The following is a 21,054-nucleotide window of genomic DNA, read 5'->3' on the forward strand; positions in this document are numbered from 1 at the left end:
AAACACCACTACTAGTCATATTTCCACTCATGATGTGTGGCATTATAGATTAGGTCACCCTTCTCATTCTTGTTACAAAATTCTGCAGCAATTCCATTGTAATATTCCCACATATATCAACAAACCGTATGATACTTGTCACTTGTCCAAACAAAAGCATTTATCTTTTAATTCCAACACAACATTAATTGAGTCTACATTTGATTTAATACATGTTGACATTTGGGGGCCTTATGCCACTCCTTCCATTCAAGGTCACAAATACTTTCTTACCTTAGTTGATGAGAAATCTAAGTACACTTGGCTTAAACTCATGAAGACTAAAGCTGAAACTAGACAACATCTTATTGATTTTATTGCTTTAGTTGGAACTCAATTTCATAAAGTAATTAAAATCATTAGGAGTGATAATGGTCTTGAGTTTGCCATGCCTTCATTTTTCCAATCTAAAGGCATCATTCATCACACATCATGTGTTGAAACTCCTCAACAAAATGGTGTAGTTGAGAGAAAACATCAACACATTCTTAATATTGCTAGATCTCTCATGTTTCAATCTCACCTACCTATATGTTTTTGGTCCTTTTCCGTAACACATGTTGTCCATATCATTAACACGCTGCCCACACCACTCTTAAACAATCACTCTCCTCATTTTCATGTTTACCATGCTCATCTTGATCTGAGTAATCTTAGAGTTTTTGGTACTCTTTGCTTTGCTTCCACTCTTCAAGCCCATAGGACTAAGTTTCAGCCTAGAGCCAAGAAATGCATATACCTTGGTCATTCCTTTGGTACCAAGGGTTTCTTACTTTTTGATTTGCATACTAGAGAAATATTTGTGTCTAGACATGTTATTTTCTATGAGACTATTTTTCCTTATCATGACAATACATCTTCTTTCTCAGTTGATTCTATTTTCCCACTCAATTTACCTGTTATTGACATCAATTTTGATGTTGTCAATTCTGCTCCAGTTTCTTGCATTCTCTTAACCGAGTCTAACTCTTCTGGTACAGAGGCACCCATTATTGTATCATCCTCCATTGATGATCACTTTGTATCAGCCATTCTTCTCCTGTTTCGGCCTCATTGCCTGCTAATTCTGCAGCTTCAACTGTAGTCCCTGCAGATTCTATTTTTCCTGCAGCTAATGCAGCCCCTGTCCCAACCAGATTTTCTACTAGAATCAAAACTACTCCTAAATACCTGAATGAATACAAATGTAATGTACTTAATTCCTTGGGCAGTGAACATCATCATTCAGGTACACCTTATCCCCTAACAGATTTTACCTCTTTTACTCATTTATCTTCTCCTCACATTGCATATTTACTTTCTTTGTCCATTGTCCTTGAGCCTCAGACATATACTCAAGTTGTGAAACATGCTTGTTGGATAGATGCTATGGACAAAGAAATTGTAGCCTTGGAGAGTAACAGAACCTGGACTCTTACTGCCTTGCCTTTTGGTAAAAAGCCTATTGGTTCTAAATGGGTTTATAAGATCAAGAGGAAAACAGATGGAAGTATAGAGAGGTATAAGGCTTGTTTGGTTGCCAAGGGATATACACAACTTGAGGGTGTTGATTACAGTGAGACTTTTTCTTCGGTTGTTAAACTTACCATGGTTTGACTAGTTCTTGCCTTAGCAGCAGCTAAAAATTGGTTTTTACATCAACTCAATGTAAATAATGCATTTTTACATGGTGATATAATTAAAGATGTCTACATGATGGTGCCACTTGGTTTTCAAACGCCTAAAGAAGGTTTAGTGTGCAAGCTTCAAAAATCTCTTTACGGTTTGAAGCAAGCAATAAGGCAGTGGAATGCCAAACTTACTATTGCACTGCTGTTTTTGGGGTACCACCAGTCTTCCTCTGATCATTCTATGTTTCTTAAGACTCAAGACAAATTGATTACTATTCTTTTGGTCTATGTGGATGACATAGTCTTGACTGGGAATAATTTGGATGAAATTGTGGTCGTTAAAGCCTTTTTGGATAAGCAATTCAAAATTAAGGACCTCGGATCTCTTAAATTCTTTATAGGCTTAGAGGTTGCTCGGTCAAAATCAGGCATAATGTTGTCTCAAAGAAAATATGCACTTGAATTGTTGGATGATGCTGGTCTTTTGGGCTGCAAACCAGCCTCGGTTCCCATGATGTCTAATTTTAAGCTTGAGATTTCTGCTGATACTCTGCTGCCCAATCCAACAAGCTATAGGAGACTCATTGGGAGGCTTATCTACCTTACAAATACTCGGCTAGATCTGTGTTTTTTTGTGCATAAACTCAGCCAATACCTTGCTTCTCCTCATCAAAGTCATTATGATGCAGCACTTCATATACTTAGGTATGTCAAGGGCTGTCCAGGGAAAGGTCTTTTCTTCTCTTCCACTAATGATCTTAAGCTCACGGCCTTCAGTGATTAGTGATTTGGACTGGGCAGCTTGTCTGGATACCAGAAAATCTATAACTGGTTATTGTGTATTTCTTGGTCCTTCTTTGATTTCATGGAAGTCCAAGAAGCAACCTATAGTTTCAAGAAATTCAAGTGAAGTTGAGGATAGAGCACTCACAAATACTGCATGTGAAGTTCAGTGGCTGCAGTACCTTCTTACAGATTTACATCAAATTGCATCTCTCCCAATTCACTTATATTGTGACAATCAATCCGCCATCAAAATTGCCCAAAATCAAATTTTCATGAAAGGACCAAACATATAGAGATTGATTGTCACTTAATCAGAGAGAAAGTACAAAATGGAATCATTCATCTCATGCCTATTGCCTCCAAGGATCAATGGTCTGATATTCACACCAAGGCTCTTTCATTTCCTAGCTTTTCTACTCTTCTTTTCAAGCTGAATATGGTTGATATCCATGATCTAGCTTAAGGGGGGTTGTTAGAATAAACCAATATTTTCATTGTATAGCTCATTTATTGGTTATGATTGTAGTTAGATTAGCTGTCAATTAATTATGCAATTAACTTAGTCAGTTACAATTAATTCTACATCTGTTAATAGACTAATTCTGTTTTACAGCTTTATTAACTTCTTAGCCAATGTAACAGTTCCTATATAAATAGGGAATTATTCCCCAATCAATAAAGTGGGTTCATTTTCACAAATCTAACATTTGGCAATCTACACACCTAGTTAATACTATGTGACTTTTTTTTATTTAGCGTAAATACTACGTTACTAGAAGCAATCCACGGCTGAATCTCAGGCAAGGCTTTGGGAAGTAAAATTATTTTAGGTGAAATCCATGTTATGAGGAACCTTTTTTTTTTTCCATAACCAACCTTTTTGTGGGAGGAAGATTAAGACAAATAGAATCAACCCCAATGAATAAAAGATTAACTCCCCTTTTTTATAAAGGTGAAGGTCAATCAACCATTTCTAGAAGCTAGTCCCTTAATTTGATTTGCATAAGCTTCACGTGTTCATTGTTGTTGTAATCCACCATCTCCCCACTACTCATGTTAAACTTATATCAACTGATCAATGACCTCCACTTTGTGTTGCCATAGAATCCCCACAACCTACGACCTCGCATCTGTAACCAACTCACTGGACAAGCTTTTTGTTCCATGTGGTAGCTGTTGGTTTTATCCTAGTTACTGTATGTAACTTTGTCCCTGGTACCCACATATATAAATATATTTCTATTTTGCTGACAAAGAAAAATAGCCATGGATTTCAACAACCTTTAAGTCATGGCTTTCATTAGATTAGTTGAGAGATATTTTGAAGGTGAGACAAATTTATTCATTTTGTCACTCATAATTAGATAATAATGTAAAAAAAATACATGATTAATATATTAAAATATTTTTATTTTTCAACATTTATTTGAAAATTTTAATTAATTATCAAAGAATAAACTAATATGAGATTATTCCAACTTATTAAATTGTCATGAGTTGAAACTTAAATATGTAATTATTTTCCTCACATTTAATAGCTTTATCGGTTATGATAATCATATCTTACTTAGATAAGGTTATCTCTCATGTAGTTTCTAAAAATATAATTAAATTAATTGAGTTTTAATCATAGTGCGAATATCTTTATCCTCATCTTCTTAATAGGGTTTATTTATTTATTTATTAAAGTAAGGTAAATGTGATTTTTATATAATCAATTCTCATAAAATTAATGTCAAACATTTTTTTTGACAGCCATGTCAAACAATTAAATTTAAGTGAGATGTGTGCATAAATTATTCTCAAGTATAGTTTTATATTAGAATATGTGTCACGATTAAAAGGTTTGATTCTAAATGTTTTTCAAATATTAAGTGTTCGATTATATCTTAAAAGCACTTAGAATCTTAGTTGCAATAGTACAATTATTTTTAACATGGTGTTAAGTTTATTTAGATAAAATGTAGTAAAATTAAATCTAGACTCAATTATTATTTTAATAAAATTAATATATATACATATATATTGAAATAAAAATATAAAATACATAAATATTAACATAAAATATTCATATAATTAATTATAAACATTACTTTACAGATTTCTATACATCGTATAAATGAGTTAACCATTGCAAATTAATTTTGTCAACGTATATACTTTTCATACAAACTAGCTTATTTTCAATTGAATTTTAACTACAAATAATTTTTCAAAATAAATTTATTTAAGATCAATCTATTTTTTTTTTAAAGGCCAAGAGGAATATATATTAATATAGGGTATAAAAATGACTAAAAAATATGAATATATATATTAAAATTACTTTTAGTTACTATAGTTTCAAAGTGATTTTTTTAGTCTCTATAATTTATATTTTAATTTTTTTTAGTCTCTATAGTTTAAAAGTAATTTTTTTAGTCCTTATAATTTATATTTTAATTCTCTTTTAGTCTCTATAGTTTGAAAGTGATTTTTTTAATCCTTATAATTTATATTTTAATTACCTTTTAGTTCGTACTGAAAAAATATAAAAATAATTAACTACAAATTAGTTATATAAATTATTAATTATTTTTTATTACAAATTATCTTACGATAAATTAGTTATGAATTATTTACTAATATTTTTGTAATTAATTGTAATTGATAATATTACTCATATTTTAATGATAAGGATGAAAAAGAAATTAAAATATAAAATACATGGATTAAAAAGATCAATTTTAAATTATAGAAACTAAAAAAAATTTAAATGCAAATGATAAAAACTAAAAAAAATCACTTTTAACCTATAAAGACTAAAAAATAATTAAAATTTAAATAATAAAAACTTAAATAATTACTTTAAAACTATAAACACTAAAAATACAAATAATGTAATTATAGAAACTAAAAGAGTAATTAAAATAATATTTATAATATTATTTTTGTAATCTTTATATTGCACGATTTATCTTATTTTACACTTCTTTCTCTTGTCTCCTTATTTTTTTTATTTAATAAGAAAGTTAAATAAATTATACAAATAGTGAGCGTAACAATTCTATTTGCTGCTAGTCATTAGAAACGGAATCAACTGTCACAACCGCGTGGACCAATACCATTACTCACTGCCGCCAATAGACAGCTAGCCAATCTGGCATTCAGAATTTATATTTTTGTTATTCCATAATCGCCCTTGCGTTTTCTACCAAACTTCCAGAAGCCCCTTTTTAACTGCCAATTTCTTGGAATTTCCGTCAATCAATATGACCATTGTCGATGCATTAATTTTGCTCCATCTTTGCGAATTAATGAATTTCATTTATTTTTAATTTCAAAATTTCAGTCCCTTTTTTAAAAGTTTTAAGCTCCAACTACCCAATCTCATCTTAATTCTTATGTTAAAATCCATCCATTAACCTACCAACAAAGGGATCATTTTGTTTATCGTATAATTTTGCATTTTTCAGAATCATGGCTCCAAAAATATTATGCTTTGGAATGTTATTTTCATATACATATTTAGATGATATTTAATAATTGTAAAATAACTAAAATTTATTTAATTATTTTTTTTTAAATATAGTAAAATATAATGGAAATCAATAGCTATTTTAAAAATAACTTTTATTCACATGAAAATATGAAATGCTTATCTCTTTTCATGAGAATATAATTTGCTTGAAAATGAAGATATAATTTTTTTGAAAACACAGCATACCCAGAAATATATTATTAAAAATTATTACGTTAGAAATTTAGTTTCTTAATCAATGTAACATTGGTTAACATTTACTTTTTTAGGAAAAAATGTTTTTAGTCCTTAAATTTGATTTTAATCTATGTATTTTTATATTGATGAATTTAATTCTTTAATTTTAAAAAATATGTGAATTTAATTATTCTTCCAACCTTATACTGATAAAAAAAATGTTAATTTTAAACATAAAAAGAGGATAAATTCTATATTTTAAAATTTTGAAAATTAAAATCAATTTAAAAGTATAAGAACCAAAATATAGTTTTCCTGAAAATTGAACAACAAAAACACGTTTCCCCCCTTTCTTTTGCGTGCAGTATCTTTTTTCATATATAATCATTTGGCGCTTCTTAGGGAAGGCCTACCACTGACTCATAGCCTAGCATTTCCTTCTTATGTTTTGGATTTTTTTATAAAATAATTGTTAAAATTGCTAAAATATATAGTTAAAATAACTGAATAACTTGCTAAAATATATGAATAAAATGCAAAACTCTATATTATTTAAGCCTAATATATGCTATAATTTTACTCCAATTCTATATTTATCATACATTTAACTCTTCAGTCTTCTTAATTGGACTTTGTCGGATGATTCACTTCATCTTAATCTCCGTATTTATGCAATATTATGTACCCTTCGATTCTTTGAGCCTTGAATCCAATAATTTCTTATTTAAGCCTGACATGCATTGGCATCTTAATATTGACAGATGATGACAAATGTCAAGGCAGTGTCAAATACACCAATATATATCCCTCCATTCTTAATCATATTTTTTTTTTTCAAAAATTTGTTTGTCATTTTTTATAATTTCTAGATACATTAATTATTTTTTTATTATATATTTTTTATTTAATTATTCTCTCCAAATATTAATAAAAAACCATTAAATAAATATAAAAATAAGAAACAATAATTTTAAAATAATAATATAAATAATTGATAAATTTAATATAATTACTTAAATTAACTATTTCTTTTAAAAAAATATGAATTAATTATAAAAGGAAGGATGGAATAAGTTGTTGGACACTAATCTTATTTACATATAAACATTTGGCCTTGAGAAAATCAATACACACTACCTTATGATATGGTTATCACTATCTGTGCCATTAGTGGTCCTACATAGCAATAATTTCTTTTTCTTTATTGATAGTCTGTTTCCTGCTAAAAAGTAAGTCATCGAAAGGATTAATTAGTTTTGTTTTTCCACCATAAATGATAACACTACGACGACTTTTTCAAGAATTTGTTTTTATTTAGTATTTTGTTTCTAGTTACTAAATATTTAAAAGACAATATAAAAGGATGTAACATTGCTATTGATGAAGCAAAGTTCAATTCAGGATTAAAATGGGGAGTTTAATCTTAATTACTAAAGGCACGTGAAAGGAATTAAGAAAATAAAGTAGTATATTTGACTTTTTTAAAACTTAAATATCGAGTATCTTCTATTTTTTTAAGAAGCTTGCAGTTTTTTAATTTTATAATCCAAAATACTTTTATTTTGGAGATTTTTCTTAATTTGTACTGCATTTGATTTAAATTTTCCATTTTATAAGAAAGAAAAGTAAAAAAGAAAAATGCTCAAAAGTAAAAAATGGCTCATCAATTGCAGCTGCAACTTCCCTTTTAAGTTTTAAGAGCAAGTTGGGTGTTTTGGAATTGGAACTATCTTTGACTGGAACCTGAAATACAAATATACAATAATGGAGTTACAATGAGCAAACCTTGTAATCGATAACACTGACCCCATTATTCTGATTTAGAAATAGCATTTCGTGGGTGTTTTGAAAATTGGATCAATTAACGTTAGTAATGTACCCGATATTATTTCCACTCGTTGAATGCGTTTTCTTTTGGTTTTCAGTTATTAGTTCCATTAGTTTGTTTGTCAGATTGGTTGATTAATTAGCTACTACTTTGGTTGAGAAGTTTCCTGAATATAAACAAATAAGAGAATATATTATATATCATATATTATAGTGGGACTTTTATTTAATTAAGTTTTTTGGAGAATAGAATTAATAGTGGAACTTTTATTTTGGTCATTCTCTTTATTAACTTCACATTTTATATAGTTATTTTCACATACTAGTATAACTTATAGAGTAATACTATTTCTGGTATTTTTTATAATAAATAAATAATAATAATGTTTTTAACACTACCATTTGTTTTTTATGAAAAAAATTAAAGGGAGTATTATTTTTTAAAGATTATACAATTTCTTTAAATTTCAATTTAGACTAATTATATATAGAGTCTTTTTAAATATGGTTTTGTTTGATTTTATTCCTTGTAAACAATTTTGTTACCTTTAAATCCTCACATTTTTTTAGTGTTCTTTTTTTAGTTCTTATCATTAACTTATTAAGTTTAGTGTTGACATGCATAACAAAATGAAGAATATTAGTAATAATTAAGATAGTTAAGGTAATAAAAATATTTTAAATTAAGATAACTAGATTATTTTTTAATAAAATATGAAATATTTAAGATTATAAATATACCTTTATTAGGAATTCTAATAAAATGTTTTTAATATTATTTACTTAACTATTATTTTTAATAGTATCTAAAATAAATATTAGTATAATGTAGAAACTGATATTTATCCTATTATTACCAAAACTTAAATTACTATTTAAATTTTACAAAAATAACTTGACCATCAAGACCATCTCCAACGTGTTTACTAAACTTGTTCTATTTTATTGAACATGGAAGGATCCTAAATTAGTTTTGGGCATTGGAAATAGTTGAGTTGACAGCCAACTCTAAGCAACAACAAATTATCTAAATTAAATTATTACAGTTATTCAACTAAAATAGTTCTCAACATGTACAGATTTGAGTTACATTTTGGCCCATGTTGTTTTGTGTGCCTGTGTCTCAAATCAAAGAAAAGAAAAAGAAATTGATTTATTAATCTCTATATCGTCACACCTTTAGTATACGTCTTTGATTTCATACGAGTCTTTTCTATCATTTTTTTTTTCTCGCATGCTATCAGAGTGTCACACGCTTGATGCCTTCGCCCAACCCTCTCGTGTCGGTTGTGTTTGCTAACACATTCAGTGATTCACAAGATTAGAAGAGATGAAAGATTTTATTTAACCCTTATCATTTTTGAGAGAATGAGAGTATCTGCATGTGTTACTATTCATTCATTCAATGAGCTACACCATTAACATAGTAAATAAGTGCTTAAATTCCATAGAATAACTAATTAGTTTATTTGATATTTTACAATTAATATTTTTCGATAAAATCAATTTGAATAATATTTGAGTTTAATTTTTAATAAAAATAATTATTGATTACATTTTATTTATATCTGGCTCTAAACTTCGAAGTAATTAATGAGAATTATTTTCTCTTAATGGATTAAGAAAAAAAACTTAAAAAAGAATAGTACTTTTCATATGTTGTTTTTTCTTTTATAAATAAAAAGAAAAACAAAGAGTTAGGCGAGCAATAATGATTAATGAAAAGGTGTGTGGGTTGGGTGGTGGGGATGGAGAAATAACACCTCTTTTGTAAATAACGGTAACATGAGAGGGCATTTTGCTATTTTCCAAACCCCACCCACATTAGTTAGAAAGTAAAAATTGGAGCCTCCAACTCAATTTCCTCATTGGACTATTTCGTCTTTGCCTGCGCACAGCGAAAATACTACAGTCAGAGTCAGAGACTCTTCACGCATACACAGTTTTTCAATATTCTTATTTTTTTTATTTATTACAGATTCCTCATCCTTCCTCATTCCTCTTTAGGATTTTAAATTTTGTGCAGAGGCCAACCGGGAGAAGAAAAGAATCTCATCGGAAAGAAGAGAGAAAGAGAGCCAAGATGGGTTCGCAGTCGACGACGGGTAACACGAACAAGATAGTGGTTCGGTCCTCGTTCGTGGAATCGTTTCGCGGTTGCGGTATCTCCGGGATCCGAATTGACAAGGAGGAGTTGAAGAAGCAACTAACCATGCCACAGTATCTGCGCTACGCAATGCGAGATTCCATTCGGCTTCAGGACCCCGCCGCCGGCGAGTCCCGCTACATTAGCCGCGCTGAGGGCGAGGACTCCGCCGCTCCTCCCTGTCCCATGGTCGTCTTCATCAACCCCCGCAGCGGCGGCCGTCATGGCCCCGCCCTCAAGGAGAGACTCCAGCAACTCATGAGTGAAGAGCAGGTACTCTTACTATTACTACTCCTTCTCAAATTGCTTGCGCGTGTTTTAAATTTCTCTGTTGCTCGGATTACGTGACACTGTACAGAGAAAATCGTGGAATTAATTGGATCTGGTTAGCGAGACGCTGAAACTACTGAACCTTTGAGAGAGGAAGTGTCGTTTTGAAGGATTCTACTAGTTGTATAGACACTGCTATTGCTTTGAGATTCACCATGTCCTGTTACATAACTGTTTTTTTTTTTTTTTTTCCGAGTTCACGCGTATGTGAAATTTAAGTTACTTTCGTGAATTGCTGGTGGACGTGGTTTCCTTGTTTGAATTTTTACTTCTGTTATTTTTTGTTAAAACTTTGTTTGTCTTTCCGTGTTTTGATTGTTGTTTGGTTGTACGCTGCAGGTTTTTGATCTGTTGGATGTGAAGCCTCATGAATTTGTACGGTATGGATTGAGTTGCCTGGAGATGTTGGCGGGTCTTGGCGACTCTTGTGCCAAAGAAACACGTGAAAGAATCAGGGTTATGGTATGTTGATAGAAGAACTGGAACTTACATTTCAATTCACATCGTAAAATGCAGTGTGTAATTGCACAAGTTGTTGTGATTTGTAGGTTCTTACACCGCATGTCATCTATAAATTATGTGCCAAACTTGGCTCCCGTGTTGGGTTTCTTCCCGTTGTGCACACTTACTTTAAAAAATTTGTGGAAGTTATGATTAGGAGATGATTAGTTATTTTATTCTATTTTCCCCTTCTGAATAAATCTGAAATAGATGAAGTATGATGATTGACAAGAGAATGGTCATGTAGTTATTTCTTTATTTTTTAAATGAAAAATGTTATTTTGTGTGTCAAGATGCATGTCAGACATGATGGGAATAATATTATGTACTGGATTCAAATATTAGATGTTATATTACCATATTGGCAATCACGTTGGAATGGATGAATGAAACTGATCGATTGGACAGGTTGCTGGAGGTGATGGTACAGTTGGTTGGGTATTAGGATGTCTAACAGAACTTCGTGCACAGGGTCGAGAGCCAGTTCCTCCAGTAGGGATCATACCACTGGGGACGGGCAATGACCTGTCTAGGAGTTTTCGTTGGGTAAGCCTCCGTATGCTTGCTAATTATGGGTTAAATGAATGTTGGGTCTACTATGCTAATCTGTCTTTCTGATATTTATCAGGGTGGGTCATTTCCGTTTGCATGGAGGTCTGCAATTAAGAGAACTCTACAAAGGGCTAGTAATGGGACAGTTAACCGTTTGGATAGGTATTGTGTGCTTCGCTTATAGTTTATATGTTTTTCTGTTACTGAGTTAATTTTGATGCTGGATGTGAAGTCACGCTGAATTAAATGAATTTGGCTTTCAGCTATTGCCATTATTAGTTTCACATACAGTATGAGGACCTTAAAATGAAAATTTATTCTGCATCTTCTATGGATTGACTTCTAGAATTGTGAAATTTGGGTTTTATACAGAGATATACTTTTAATCAGTTCTCTTTGCTTTGTGGGCTCATATATATAAAGTTGGTAAAATCTATTTTTCAATGCAGTTGGCGAGTTTCACTTTCAATGCCCGAAGGTACACCTGTGGACCTACCTCACTGTTTGAAGCATTCAGAAGAGTTCTCTCTTGATCAGGTTGTGGGTCTGGTTTCTCATATCATTTAACTTGTTTTAGCACTGTATATGAATTGGTTAGGCTTGTTTTGTATTGGCAATGTTTTCTTGAGCATACATAGATTTGGTTCCCAAATGCATTTCCTTCATATATAGGTAGCGAAGGATTAGGTTAGTAGTAATCTTTGGCAATGTTTTCAAGTGTTTCATGAAATCACAACTACTTACTAAAATAATGAATATCAAAAATAAATTTTTTCAAGTGCATATGTTGACTCACTTGGGCATGGTTATTCTGTAAATTCTAACCATAATATTTATACTTATATAAAGCATATGCCTCATTATTTATTTATAACATTGTCCTTGTCAAGGTCTTTCTATAGATTTCATTTCATTTTGTACATGAATGGCTGTTTCTAGTACACTCAACTTGCTATGAAGTGTTAAATTTGGAATAGGCTGCAAAGTATAATTTGAATCAGCTTTGAACTTTTTACAATTAGTTTTTAAATTTTTTCTCAATTCTTATTGTCCAATTTATTAGCATAATTTTTTTTGGGGTTGTAATATACATTGTTTCTCGTGCCTGCTCTGTGCAGGGCTTTGAAATTGAGGGAGAACTACCAGAGAAAGTTGCAAGTTATGAAGGCGTGTACTATAATTACTTCAGCATAGGTACTTTGTTCGGTACATCAGTAGTGCCATATTTGTGCCTAAAATAAATATTTCTGGAGTTTGTATCATTTTGTCTATTTTAGATTTTTATTGTCTTAGATGGTGGATGAGTTAATCATTGAGAATGAAGTTACTATATGTCAGTTGTATAATACATTATTTTAAAGCTAAATTTCTCCCTGCATGGTATTGATGTATTCTAGAGAGACATTTCAAGAATGGTGTTACTGACTTATCATGCATGTGCTACTCATATTTTTAATGTCTGAAGTTTGGCTTATGGGCCTACAACTATTTTGTGCAACAATTGCTTCAAAAGCTTAAGCAAGATGTTTTGTTTTGGTTTTCTCCATCTGTTTATGTCTGTGTATGTATAATATAGAAACTTAAGATGATTAGACTTTCTTGGCTTAGGGTGATGGTAGGATGGAAATGTTTTCAGATAGCTCAATTGAATCTCTAATCTGTATATCTGAGCATTCACAGAATATCCTGTTATATTTTACAGGAATGGATGCCCAAGTGGCTTATGGCTTCCATCATCTACGCAATGAAAAACCTTACCTTGCTAGTGGTCCAATTTCAAATAAGGTATCTATGGAGCTGTGGAATGTGTTTTATAAATTACCTTCTTGCTTGCTTTCTTCAGTTTACTTAATTTGATGTTACAGTTCTTAGAAGGTAATCTATATTCTTTTTTTTCTTTTTGCAGCACACTGTATTTGACATTAACATTTTAGCATAGGTGTAGGTGTTAACAGTCTAATGGCTACCATGTCTCTCCTAAAAATGATAATAATAGATTTTAGTCAATAATGGACTGTGATCATTGATCAATCCTTTTCTTTTTGGTTGCAGATTATATACTCGGGTTACAGTTGCACACAGGGCTGGTTTTTCACACCTTGCGTAAGTGATCCAGGTCTAAGGTAAGATAATGCCAGCTAAAGCAGTTTTATCCTTGTGATAAATCAGAAAGAGCAAAGTGCTCCTGATGACTTTTGCCTACAGATATTACTCTTCATTTGAAAAAGATTATTTTACTATTGCAACAAGAATTGTTCTTTTCTTACGGTAAAAGAATTAGAAGTTCTACCCACCCTCCTGTCTTTGGAAATGATTTTTTTTTACAGTGAGGAGTTTCAGATCATCTGTTTGTGGATGGATACTCACATGTATATGTTAGGTTAGGTCATATGCAAGTTGTGTCTATTTCTGTCTATTTTTTATAGGAACTCACTTATTCAGTGACTATCAAGAGAGAGAGACACACACACAAATGAGAATCCATATCCCATTTGTTTAATTTGACATTATTTCACCTTTTGAGTGCAAGCTGAATATAATATTTATGCTATTAAGTTCCAACTGTGGTGTGATTGCTTGTGATTCTTTTAAGTCCTATCCAGAGTTATCAATAGCATGCTATAGCTGTGTAGTAGTGCGTGACTACCCCTGGCCACTATATGCACCACCGTGGTGTTGCACTTCACTGTAGTGGCTGCAATAGCGGCATTTTGTGGCACTGTAGCACCACTATGCTGATGGTGTCCAAAATCCTGGGAATGGCCTCTAATATTAACGTTAGAGGGGCATTTTATGGAGGTTTGGGTAAAAAGAATTTCAGCTTGTAGAAAACCCTTTTAAAGTTCAAAACTATCATACCTCATTTGTCTCCTCCTCCTACCTTATGACTATTGCACGACCACTTTGTGACACTGTCCAAATATAAGCAGTTAATCATTTCAACTGCAGCGGATGCCATGACTGCTGAAACAAGATGGAGAAATTCTCACTTGATTTTATAGCATATGCTTGTTATAAACATGAGATTGGGTAATTTCAGTTGAGAAGAGCCATTCCAGTCTTCCAGCATGGTCCATTTGAATCTTCTTTTGTGTCCAGCATGAGTCTGTTATGTGACAAAGAAGCAGTGTAGTGTCTTTGGATTTATGGTGGCCTGCAACTTCTTTCCGTGGATTTCACCATGGCTGTGTGTTGATACAAGTTATCATATGAGTGATGAACTTGTATTATGATATAATTTATGTAGAAACTCAATGGCTGAAGAGATGCAATGTTTAAGGTAGATTTGCAGAAATTTTAATAGTCAAAATTATATGGTTAAATCCAGAAGGATGATGCATATATAGGCATTAGAGAACATCAGATTTACCTTTAGTGTACTTTTTCATTTTCTTTTTTGAAAAGGACTCAGTGACATAGATACTTGCCTATGAGTTGTGTTATAACAAAAGAGCTTTTGCTTTGCGGCTCAATTGGCATAGGCATAGATGTGCCACTTAATCTGAATTTGGATTTGGTTTTCCTAAGAGATACATTGCACATCTCTTGCTATCTCCCTGTGCTTTTACTTTATCCTAAATATTGGCTCTCCATATGTGTTTCTGTTTACACTTCTTTCGAGTATTTTTGCCTTAAGAAAAAACAATGTACGGATTTGTTGTGTTTTCTATAATAAATGAAGATGACCGGCTTAATAGCTAATTAGAATATCCCTTGCTATATTCTTAAAAATCCTTTGTGTCATTAGGGGACTCAAAAACATTTTGCGGATGCATATCAAAAGGGCCAATAGCTCAGAGTGGGAGCAGATTGCAATTCCTACAAGGTACTTTTCTCATCCTATAGTACAATTGTTGCTGGTGCATATTATTAACTGGTAAACAAAAAGACAGGCTGAAAGATACCCGTTAGTGATTACTTAGGTGTCTGTTAGTGAGGGAGTTAGTTTGGTTAGTTGGACAGACTCAGACTCATTGTAGAAGAAATAAAGCATATCACCTATAAATAAAGACCGGGGGTGGGGGGGGGGGGGGAGGTTGAGAGAGAAATCATATTGCCATTTGAGAAAGACACTTACAAAGTGGGGAGAGGTATAGTGTCTCGTGAATATCCCGGGATATCGTTCATTTTGTATCTTCTAACCCTAGCCTAAGTCTGCTACCACATTGGCACAACAATTGGGATTTAGGTTCATCAATAAAAAATCATTCTTTTCTTTAGATTCTGAAACAGTTGTATCACAGGACGTTTCCTTTTACCATTTTTAGTTGCTGGCAAGTGTGCATTTCTTCCGTGTTAATAGTTTTGACTTCTTGCTGCAGTTCTTGGAAATTATAATTACTTAAAATTTACTGCCTAGAGAATTTAGCAAGAGTCACACAACTCAATCTCTTTTGTGAAGTTTTTGGTTTGGTCCATTTTGCATGATATGGTTATGCTATTTCCTTTCAGTGTAAGGGCAATAGTTGCTTTGAATCTTCATAGCTATGGAAGTGGAAGAAATCCATGGGGTAAACCAAAACCAGAATATTTGGAAAAGGTATGTTGCCTAAGATAATACCTCATTAATGTGATATGAAAGCATTCAATCTCATGTTCCATTTATTTATAAAAAAATATAGGGATTGTATAGCTGAAAATATAAGCTAACTAACTTGATGAAACTGTTAGTGTTATTCAAATTTGATCATGATTGACTGAATAGACTTATTGGTGTACTTCCAGAGAGGCTTTGTTGAAGCTGATGTTGCCGATGGGCTCTTGGAAGTATTTGGTTTAAAACAAGGATGGCACGCATCGTTTGTCATGGTGGAACTGATCTCTGCTAAGCACTTAGCTCAGGTACCACAGTTTATTGTTTATGTTCTTGAGTGAATTGCTTGCTTTTCAAATGCAAAAATTTGAACTTTAGATTCCCTGACTGCTTATGTCTGAGAGGTTGTCACATTCTAAATGATAACTGCTTGTGTTATTTTCTGGTTGCTTTGGCTTGTTGGATTTGAAGAGTCTCATACTATTCTGCATTTGTGTTGATTGTCTTCACTTAGTATAATCTTATCTTGACAAGATCTAGCAACAAACTTTGCACATAAATATGGCAAGATCTAGCAATAAACTCTGCACATAAATATGCCAAGAAACTTGGTATATCTTATCTTGACCCCCCTCCCCTGAGTGTCTTTCTGGGAAAAGGTGGTGTAAAGCCACTCACAGGGAAAATGAACTAGCCACTTTATAGGAAATTCATTAACTATATGTCAGTGAAACAATATATCAGCTGCAGCTGACTAGTGAAGGATGCCAGCCTTATTTGCAATACGGCTTGTATCCGGACTAACAATTTTAAAACTTCATATTACAAGTTCACTTTCAAATTAAATTTGACGTGAAAACCTTTTTTCTGCCTGCCAATATTTGAGTTCACTAACAATTTTTAAACTTCATATTTGAGTTCACTTTCAAATTAAATTTGACGTGAAAACCTTTTTTTCTGCCTGCCAATATTTGAGTTCACTAACAATTTTAAAACTCCATATTTGAGTTCACTAAATTTTAAAACTTCATATTTGGGTTCATTCTCTTTTCTTTTGTATGGAATGTGTTGACAAATATCTGGTCATAGCCCATCTCTCTGAAAGTGAATGGTCTTGGTCCCCCTTGTTTCTTTATATTGCCATAATTTGCATTGTGAAAATTTGTCTTTCTCAATGACCAGTCTCACTGTTTTCTCTGTCTTGGTCCCCCTTGTTTCTTTATATCGCCATAATTTGCATTGTGAAAATTTGTCTTTCTCCATGACCAGTCCTCCTGGTTTCTCTGTCTTGGTCCCCCCTTGTTTCTTTATATTGCCATAATTTGCATTGTGAAAATTTGTCTTTCTCAGTGACTAGTCCCACTCCACTGGTTTCTCTGTCTTGGTTCCTTGTTTCTTTATATTGCCATAATTTGCATCGTCAAAATTTGTCTTTCTCAATGACCAGTCCCACTGGTTTCTCTTGACTCTTGAGTTCTGTTTATAAATCTTTCAGGCATCAGCTATTCGATTGGAAGTCAGAGGTGGACAGTGGAAAAACGCCTATATGCAAATGGATGGAGAACCCTGGAAACAGCCATTGAGCAAGGACTTCTCCACGTACGTGGAAATAAAGAGGGAGCCTTTCCAGTCGCTTGTTATCAGTGGAAAGTAACTTATAGGTGGTTGACTGGTTGGCTGTTCCATAGCTGAGATTCATGAAAGGCTTGTGTATTATATGTATTCTTAGGTATTGGCTCTCCATTACATGTAAAGTTTGATGTTGTAAAGAATTAATCTTCTTTTGTTTTATCGAGAAAATCTTGTTCTGATTAGTGAGTGTAATTCTTTGATGGTGGATGCCTGGTGGTAGTCAAGGAAGGCATGTGTATTCTATGTAAACTTGGGCATTGAAGCTCCATTATATTTATATGGAAAAATTGTTGTGAAAAAAAAATCGTTTTTTTTTTCCTAATAAAATCCAGTTTACACTTTACATAATCTTTAGAGTGGGCAATATTTTCACTCATTTTTGTTTCATGGAAGAAGCCTCTCAGTCCTAGAGAGGAAGAGGAGTTGTCATATGGGAGCAATGGTGTAGTCGAGAGACAAATGAAAAAATATCACATTTTTTTTAATTTTAGACTAAACTATTAATTTGGTATTTTTTTTAGCAAAATACACAAACATCTCCTCAAGTTTTGACATATAATAGTGTATTTCTTTTGTGTGTGACTCTTATACAAACATTCATTATTTTAGAATTTCAGCTATACTAGTATCCCTTCTCTAGTAATGATGTTAATTTTGTTTACTCGAAATAATCACGTGTTAGTCACATGATCCTTTAAGAGAATTTTTATGATAAAAATATTCATGTTTTCTTCCCATCAAGAGTTTAAATTATACATTTTAGGGGTTCTTCATGCTTTGGTTTTTGTTTGATTCTTGTTGACCAAATCGATTTCTTCATACCCTTGTTTGATTTCTTCATATGCGTTTGTGAGTTATTGATCATGGATCGTGAGTTTCATTTGCTTTTGTACTAAAGGTTTCATAGTTTGACACAAATCATAATTTGTCTCACAGTTAGTAGAAGTCAAACACCACCGTGGAGAAATTAGTGGAGAAATATAATTTCAATCCAAGCATACACATGCGGTGGTCGTCGAAATCCTAGCAGAACCCGAGAAAGAACTCAAACCCTAACAAAACACATTTTGGGAGTTTCTAATTTGGGGATTTCAGAACATGTGAGGGAGCAATGAAATGAGAAATTTCAGAATTATGATGGGTAATTTCAATCTTTCCCAAACACACTAACAACATTAATTAACAGATTTGGTCAAGAGTGCAAAAGAAATGCATTTTAAGAGAGGGGATGCACATGTAATATGTCTAAACTTAAGGGGGTGTTTGTGTAATTTGCTCTTTTTTTTAATCTTATTCAAGTTGGTCCCTCTTTAAAAAAAAAAGGTCTATTTTAGTCCCTTATTTTTTCAAAGAGAAATACTATCAACACACTCTTTGATCAAGTGAAATTTATTGGAAATGAAATTTTTTTATAGGCCCCACTTGTTATTTAATGAATCTTTTTCTTGATTTTGTAGTTTTCAATAAATTCTAACCAATGATAGAGTGTGTTAAAAAAAGTGTTACAAGTATTTTTCTTTATTAAAATGCTTGAATGCGACTCTTTTCATCCAATTAAAATTGACACATTCAAACATTAATAAAAAGAATTAAGTTGAATATGAAAAGAGTTATATCAAGGTATTTTTAGAAAATAAGAGTTTAAATTGAACTTTTTATCATACAAATGGATCAAATTGAATAAAATAAATAAATAGAGGCCAAATTAATATTTTAGCCTTTGTTTTTTTTTTATTATTCTTGTTTAAGAGGTTGCTTTTTTTTTTTTTACAGGTCGACTTTTATTTTATTAGTTGTAAATTTGTAATTGGTATTTGGTTGTGTAAAAAATTACTCACTTGCCATTGGAATCAGACACCCCAAATTTCTCCTAATACAACCACTAACAGCTAGCAACAACTTGCGTACTATACTATTTATTATTACAATCAATAGAGAGTAGGTCCCATTAAAAATACTCAATATTTAATATCCGCTTAATGAGCTTACCGGTGACTGTATAAGTACTGATAGATCATAGATGTCAATGTAGTTGACTAGTAGGGGAAAAGAGCCCGCTCAATGTAGTTGACTTTTAGAAAGATTGCCACTTGAGTTTAGGCTCCTAAACGTTTTAATAAAACAATAGACGAATGCGATTTTAGTCATCTTTGAAATGAGCTGCGCATGTAACTATACATATAATGCGATCACATAGATATTACAAACTTAGCAGACCCTTTTAGTCATGATTCAATTTCCAATCATATGCATGATGGATGTATGCATTTTTAATATACATTTAGGTAAGAGATTCAATTGAATTCTAAAAATTGTGCGAGATAAGTGTTGATTTAATAACGGTTAAATATGAGTTATTTTTTATAATAAAAATATCTTTAAAGATATTTATTTAACAATTATGTTTGATATAAATAATATGAATTGATAATTTTTTTATCTATAGCTTAAAGATATTTATTTAGCGGTTATTTTTTGCTTAAATGATATGAATTGATAATTTTCTTATCTATGACTTACAGATATGAAAAGAAAAGATTAAAAGATTCAAAAAATATCAAAAACATAAATTTGGAAGATTTTTTGTATTAAACCCAAGTTCATTTCAGTAATTATAAATAAAGAGTCAAACCAAGGAAAAAGACACACTGAGTATTAGACCACTCTCACTATTAACCTAAAGCCAGATATTATCTTTATCCCAAAGCGATGTATGATGTACTTCATATCTAGCAATGGAACAAGATTTTTTTCCAGATTTTTCTATTCTATTATTTTTTTCTGCTTTTATCTTGCATTATTTATCTTTATATTCTTTTATGGTTTAGACGTTTGGCAGAGGATAACTTCTAAATAAAATTTAAAGAAGATATGCATGCATTAGTTGTAGGGATTAAACACTCGAGAGAGAATAACTTCTAATAGAACAAAAAGAAATGATTTCATAAGAAAGTCATTGCTAGACATAAAATGATTAATTTATGTCCATGCATTCTTGCAAACATCTAGAATTCATAATTCATGCATTTTATTTGTTGAGTCTTTCTAAGGAAATTTAGGAGATAGATAAATAAAATACGTTTGTCATCGTGAGGAATAGGAGCAAGTAAGTGAACAAAGGTGGGTAGAATAAAATCACCTAAATTGATAAAAAAAAATCAAAAACTCATACATCATAGGCAAACAAGGCATGCTAGGTCCTAACATATTCATTCCATTGAATTTTCTCTTTACTTTTTTGCTTTTAATTCTTTTGCTTTTTATTATTCACTATTATTGCCTACTATTTTTTCTTCTACTCTTTTCTTTTATTATTTTTCTCTTATAAATTGAAAAGTATGCAAGATAAATACAACACAAAATCTTTGTGAAATCAACACTCGGACTTCTGAGACTTTAT

General features: G+C 31.7%; 1 protein-coding gene across 2 annotated transcripts; it reads left to right on the top strand.

Moving 5' to 3' along the window:
* Positions 1–9,736: 9,736 nt before the first annotated feature.
* On the top strand, positions 9,737–17,997 carry DGK7 (diacylglycerol kinase 7). Of its 2 annotated transcripts, none has more exons than XM_003542238.5 (13): positions 9,737–9,876; positions 9,986–10,378; positions 10,775–10,897; positions 11,345–11,482; positions 11,565–11,650; positions 11,938–12,025; positions 12,607–12,682; positions 13,191–13,273; positions 13,541–13,611; positions 15,237–15,314; positions 15,941–16,028; positions 16,214–16,330; positions 17,518–17,997. In XM_003542238.5, the coding sequence occupies exons 2-13, from the start codon at positions 10,043–10,045 to the stop codon at positions 17,674–17,676; spliced, it is 1,443 nt and encodes a 480-aa protein (XP_003542286.1). In that variant the 5' UTR covers positions 9,737–9,876; positions 9,986–10,042; the 3' UTR covers positions 17,677–17,997. The 2 variants fall into 2 exon arrangements, with proteins under 2 accessions (XP_003542286.1, XP_040863905.1); XM_041007971.1 differs by having other exon boundaries at positions 9,854–9,870.
* The last annotated feature ends 3,057 nt before the right edge of the window (positions 17,998–21,054 follow it).

Source organism: Glycine max, chromosome 13 (assembly GCF_000004515.6).
Source record: "Glycine max cultivar Williams 82 chromosome 13, Glycine_max_v4.0, whole genome shotgun sequence".
Lineage (NCBI taxonomy): Eukaryota > Viridiplantae > Streptophyta > Magnoliopsida > Fabales > Fabaceae > Glycine > Glycine max.

Bases quoted from the DNA above. Each gene is read 5' to 3' on its own strand.
- DGK7 (XM_003542238.5), top strand. From the start codon at position 10,043: ATGGGTTCGCAGTCGACGACGGGTAACACGAACAAGATAGTGGTTCGG. The intron at 10,898-11,344 runs GTATGTTGATAG...TCGATTGGACAG, and splicing joins GTGAAAGAATCAGGGTTATG to GTTGCTGGAGGTGATGGTAC. The intron at 16,331-17,517 runs GTACCACAGTTT...TAAATCTTTCAG, and splicing joins CTGCTAAGCACTTAGCTCAG to GCATCAGCTATTCGATTGGA.